Raw genomic sequence first — 5846 nt, 5'->3', positions numbered from 1 at the left:
AAATTAGTTGTTAATAATTAACAGCACACAAATCACGGATATTTTGCTAGTAAATATAAATTTATGCGTGGGTTTCTCAAAGAAGATGAGATATTATTGGGTAAAAGAGTGAGACTGAATATCAAAGAAACATTATGCACATGCCAAAATTAAGTAATATTTAAATATTTCCTTAAAATCTTAAACCCTAAACTTGTACATATATATATATTGTTTAGAACGTTAAACCCAAACAAGCAGGAAACCACCCACGTTAAAACTCAAGAGAGGAAAAAGTGAGGCTGAAGAATTGCCAACTTAGAGGCCATTGATTGGCGAATCACGTGAAGAGAAGCTAGCTGTGCTTGGGTTCTGTGCATGACCTTGCAGTTTCGGGGCTTTACAAACCCTTGAAAGAAGAGCCATTAATTTTATCTGAAATCCGTGGGAAAATTTCTACTTTTGGGATTGGAACCCATCTTAAGGAAACATTCTGAAGCTCATATGACATGAAAAAGCAGTTCCCAGGGCCCCATCTTCAGGCCTCTCAGCTACTATATAAACCCTCTCAATCTCATCCGCTAACATCGCCAATCTTCAGCTATTGATTTCTTCTCCTACTGCTTCATTTCATTTCTCCATCTTCTTCTTCTTCTTCTTCTTCTTCTTCTTCAGGTGAGCCTCTTCTAATTACATACTTTATATATATATATATATATATATATATAGTTTTTTCCGTAAATAGCTCTGTACCACACCCATAAAATTCAATGGATTCAGTTCAAAAATACATTGTTTTGAATCCCGTGTTTCTTCTAAGATACACCATTTCAGCTCTCTATCCGTCTGTAATTTCAGATACAATAAAGATGAGCAGAGAGGGAGACTGGATGTGCAGTGCATGCCAGCACTTGAACTTCAAGAAGCGGGACTCGTGCCAGCGGTGCCGGTGCCCGAAGTTTGCGGATGCAGCGGACGTAGCAGCTTATGGACTTAACCGGACGGAAGTTCTCGCCGGCGACTGGTACTGCTCCTCCATGAGTTGTGGAGCCCATAACTACGCCAGCCGAACCAGCTGCTTCCGATGTGGCGCCACCAAAGATGACTACTGTGCCGGATATGGGACTTCCGTCATGGCCGGCGGAGGCTATATGTTCGACGGCAGCGGCGCCCTCCCTGGCTGGAAGTCTGGCGACTGGATTTGCAACAGGTTAGTTAGTTTATACTTAGAAAGTTACCATGATTCAATTTTAATAGACTTATGTCACTACTCTACGAATGAGAGAAAATGCTTCCACGTAGCTTTTGAAATGAAGAAACTACATAACTTAGGCATATTTATGCCTCTCTTTTTTTTTAATTTTAATCTTTTGGTATTAAATATACTCCAGAACTTAAATCAAAAGTATATTTTAAACTTTTATATTTTTTTTAAACTCTAAACTTTTTGTATAGTTTCAAATATACTCTTAAATTGCGTAAAATCGTTCATTTAAACATCTAGCCAACAAGTAATGTGCATGTGCATTAACGTAGTGGTTTTTTTTGGAGTCTCATCAACTCCCTCCACTCTCTTTTTAGCATCTTTTCTTTTTTCGGTGTCTCCTCACCTCATGCTCTCTCTCCTCGATGGCATCTCCTCAACTCATTCTCTCTTTCCGACGACATCTCTTAAGCTCCCTATCTCTTTGACATCTCCTCAACTCCCTTTTTCTCTCCAACTACAACTTTTTTCTTTCCAATGTATTTTCTGGTTGTGTTTCCTACAAGAAATGCTACTCCCATACTGGCCCCATTTTCGATCCCTTAGACAATGGGGTGATTATTGACTCGGGCACGTCAGTAACCCATCTAACCCAACCGGCCTACGTAGCCCAACTAAATGAGACATAGGAAACATTGAAGATAGAGGATACTTGACCAAAGAGAGAGAAAGATGGAGATGAGAAGACGCTAAAAAATTGTCACATTAGTACATGTGCATGATCACTTGTTGGGTAGGTGTTTAAATAAGTGTTTTTGCATAATTCAGGAGCATATTTAAAATCATGAAAAAATTCAAAGGTATAAATATGCTTTTGGTCTAAGTTTAGAGATACATTTAAAATCACAAAAAATTTAGGGTTCTACAAAAAAAATCGTAAAAATTTAGGGACATAAATATGATAAAATGAAAAACTATCATTTATATTTTCAGATTATATATGTGCAATGCTAAACTAAAAATGTTATCAAATGGTGAACAATATATTAGGCATATTTAGAATTATCCTTAACGAAATGACACGGACAACATAAAATTTGTTCAACGTGAGTAAATTCAAAAGGGGGGACGGGAGCCCCATGGAGGGGTGGGATTCGCACCCAACACGGTCCCAACCCGGCAACATATCATCCCTGCTAGCTTAAAGCATTCTTGTGAAATGTGCCATTTTTAGTGCAATTTTGTGCTTAAAATGGAAATGTTATGGATGTTGCCAGGATGGGATGTGGCATGCACAACTATGCAAGCAGGATGGAATGCTTCAAATGCAAAGCACCAAAGGACTTTGGTAACTAATTAGCAATCTGCACACAATATATACATATAGTTAATTATTGAAGTTGGGTTACAGCTAATTAATTAAATTTTGGTTCCCAACCCTTTGATTAATTTTTGTTTCTTTTGCTTCCAGGTGATGCCATGTAACAAGAAGGGTTCTCCTGATGACTTCAGTTCACTTCATGAATCTTCAACTAACAACTTTTTATTTCTTTTCTTCTTTTTTTTCTTATTTGCCCAAACATGGGGCTTGAACTGTGTGTGTGTGGCTCCAAGTGTTCTCACATGAAGGCAATGAAATCTGTTGACTTCCATTTTCCCGGAAAATGAAGAAGAAAAGAAAATCTCCCCCCCCTCCTCTCTCTCTCTCTCTCTCTATATATATATCTATATATATATATATAATTCATCATCTTCTTCGAGGGATGGGCCAAGAAACACTTGGCAGATAGTGGCTTCTGCAACTGAGCTTTTCAACTAATCAAGTTAAGACATTGACCACCATTAATGAGCAATATTAGGCAAATCATTAATGCCATAAAACATTTACCGAAGCATTATATAGCAGAATTGGAAATGAGATTCAAGAATCTGAACAAAATTCGATTCCTCTAAGCATCAAACCGACCCCGAGAAATGCAAAATATATATAATTATATGCAGATAAGAACCAGATGCCCAGCTTTATGGCCACCTATGCATCTGCAAAGTTCAAGCGCCCCCCCCCCCCCCCCCCCCCCCCCTGTTGATTGCCCCTTTGATCTCAGTTGAATCTCTCTTTGCTGCACCCCTCTATCCCTTCTAACAGTTTTTATATATTCCTCATCTAGCTAGATGAGTGAGAATTACTTGCTTTATTTACATTATCTTACTATCGTTCTTGTCGCTTGTTAAGATTACATCACATATATTATATATAAAAATCAAGAAATAAAAAAATATAAAGCTTTAACGTACGTAGTTCGATCTTAATGCTTACATTTGTGATCTTATTACAATATTAGAATAATCCATCCAAATTTTAACTCTCCAATACTAAATAATTAAGAATTTTAATTTTTTTAATATTTCTTACCTTCACGTATTAATCTCTTATTTATTCTCAATTTTCTCTCTATCTCTCGACTTGTGGCTAATATTGTAATATTGTAGAATATGTTCTCATTGGTCCAAGAAGGGCCATTATTCATACATTATTGCTTCCCCTTATACTCCATTGCCTAGCTTTTAGAGGATTCTTATTGCTTCCCATATGCTAGATTTACATTGCTTCATTTGCTTTTTGATGTTCTTAGGATATTCCCATCACATACACGTCTCTCTATTTATACTATAGAGGTTTTGATGTTATAAAAATGCGTGGATAAAATATTTTTTAAAAATATCTTTCACGTATCTTGTTTAAAAATGAAAAAGATAATAATTATGTCAAAATATTATCGTCAAATGCAACCCAATAAATCTTCATTTAAAATTTTAATTTTTTTTTTAACATTTGCAAAATACTGACCACCCTCTAATATATACAGAATAAAGTGATTAAATGCACAAACCTTAGGGTTTGTACTATGATTATTTCTCTCACTCACTCTTTCTCTCACGTTTCTAGCTCTTCTCTTCCTTCTCAAAATTTTTTGTTTGTTGGGTCTAAGTTCAAATTATTTTTAAGTTTCTCAATTGTTGGTACAAGGTGCTTGTTGAAATTTGGGACTAAGACATCATCTCCAAGAGGCGAAATCTATCCTTTTAATTAAGTTAGTACCTAGCATGTGTCAAGCAATTATTTTATCAAGTTTGAATCTTTTATTTTCAATGTCTATATTTAAGAGAGCTTGTCAATTGGTTGAGAGTCATATATATTTATCGATTTTTTTATTTGAATAGAAAAAAAGGGCATCTACTATGTACACACACGTAAAAAAAATAAAAGACTAATCTTTGTAGTTCCTTGTTCGATGGTTGGAGTTCAAGTTTAAAACTAGAAGGGGTTTAAGCAATTTTTGTTTTTCAAATTTCTAATAAGAATATGATTGAAAAATATTGTCAAGCAAAAGAAAACAATTCAAGAACATTGGGCCTACAAGCCCGCCAACCAACAAAGGCCCAGACCAATGTTACTATGGGCTTTTCTCTGGCCTTCCCAATATAAATCAATGTACTTATCGGCCTTTCTTGTATTCCTTGCCAAGGTGAGTGGAAAAAATAAAATTATTAAACAATTTGTTAGATACAATAAAATTTAAACAAAAAATTTAAAATAAAAATTTAAAAAGAAAAAATAAAATCTGTCCATCCTTTAATGTGTTCCTCCAATTATAATAATTAAGAAAATTTTAAATTTCTCCACAAATTTGGCAACCATTCTATATCGCAAGAAATATTAATTTATTAATTGTCCAATTAAAAATAAAGAATAACTTTTTGATTACCCATATATAATGAAATAACTAAAAAAGTATGTTTAGTAGGCTTCAGATTTAGTCTACTTGTAGGTACAACCCTTTAAGTTCTAAAAATTAGTAATGATCTTATTTAATTTTACAAAGCCTAATTTTTTTTTCTTATCGTGAGATGGATAAGCATTCAATCGGTTTGATAATCAAATCGATCGAAATGGTGAAACCAAAATAATCAAACATGTGTAAAAATCAAACTAAACCAATCAAACAAGAATAAAAACCAAACAAATTGAAAACTAAAAAAATTGAAAAAATACAAAAAAAAAAAAAATCAAGCCGACCAAAAAAATAAAAAATAAGTGTTATTTGAGTAAAAATAATATTTACTCGATTAAAAATAACTTATACTCGATTAACTTTTGTGAGCATATTTCAATCTAAAAATATTACACAATTAAAAAAATTTTATTATTCGAGTAAAAATAATATTACTCAATTAAAAAGTTTAACTTACTTAAATAAAAATGATATTTCAATCAATTTTGTTATTTCAATTTTTTTCACAAAAAGATCAAATTGAACCCAAATAACCGAAAAAATCAAATTTAAAAATCAAACTGAACTGATCTACAAATTGAACAAAATTGAATTGCCAATTTCAACTGGTTGCATTCAATTATTTAAATTATAAGAATTTATTGGGGTCGAAGATTTAATATATATATATATTTAGATATATTTTAATCAAATAAGATTTATCTTTATTTAGTTAAAAAGATGTGGAAAATGTATTTTTTTTATAACTATATATAAATTTATAATACTTTTTAATATAGTTTTAAAAATAAAATATATATTTATATGGTTTAGAGAGAGAGTAGGTGTCATAAGGCTATTCTTGAATTCTGGACCATATAAATATATAT

The 5846-nt window shown here is 32.8% G+C and overlaps 1 protein-coding gene across 1 annotated transcript; it reads left to right on the top strand.

Moving 5' to 3' along the window:
* The first annotated feature begins 243 nt into the window (after positions 1 to 243).
* LOC127806640 (uncharacterized) lies at positions 244 to 2895 on the top strand. The gene is made up of 4 exons (XM_052344053.1): positions 244 to 654; positions 838 to 1189; positions 2461 to 2531; positions 2655 to 2895. Exons 2-4 carry the CDS (start codon positions 849 to 851, stop codon positions 2666 to 2668), a joined length of 426 nt encoding a protein of 141 aa, XP_052200013.1. The 5' UTR covers positions 244 to 654; positions 838 to 848; the 3' UTR covers positions 2669 to 2895.
* The last annotated feature ends 2951 nt before the right edge of the window (positions 2896 to 5846 follow it).

The sequence above is a fragment of the Diospyros lotus genome, chromosome 7 (genome assembly GCF_014633365.1).
Source record: "Diospyros lotus cultivar Yz01 chromosome 7, ASM1463336v1, whole genome shotgun sequence".
NCBI classification, from domain to species: Eukaryota; Viridiplantae; Streptophyta; class Magnoliopsida; order Ericales; family Ebenaceae; genus Diospyros; species Diospyros lotus.
The sequence above is the reverse complement of the archived record's forward strand: the minus strand, read 5'-3'. Positions and strand labels throughout refer to the sequence as shown.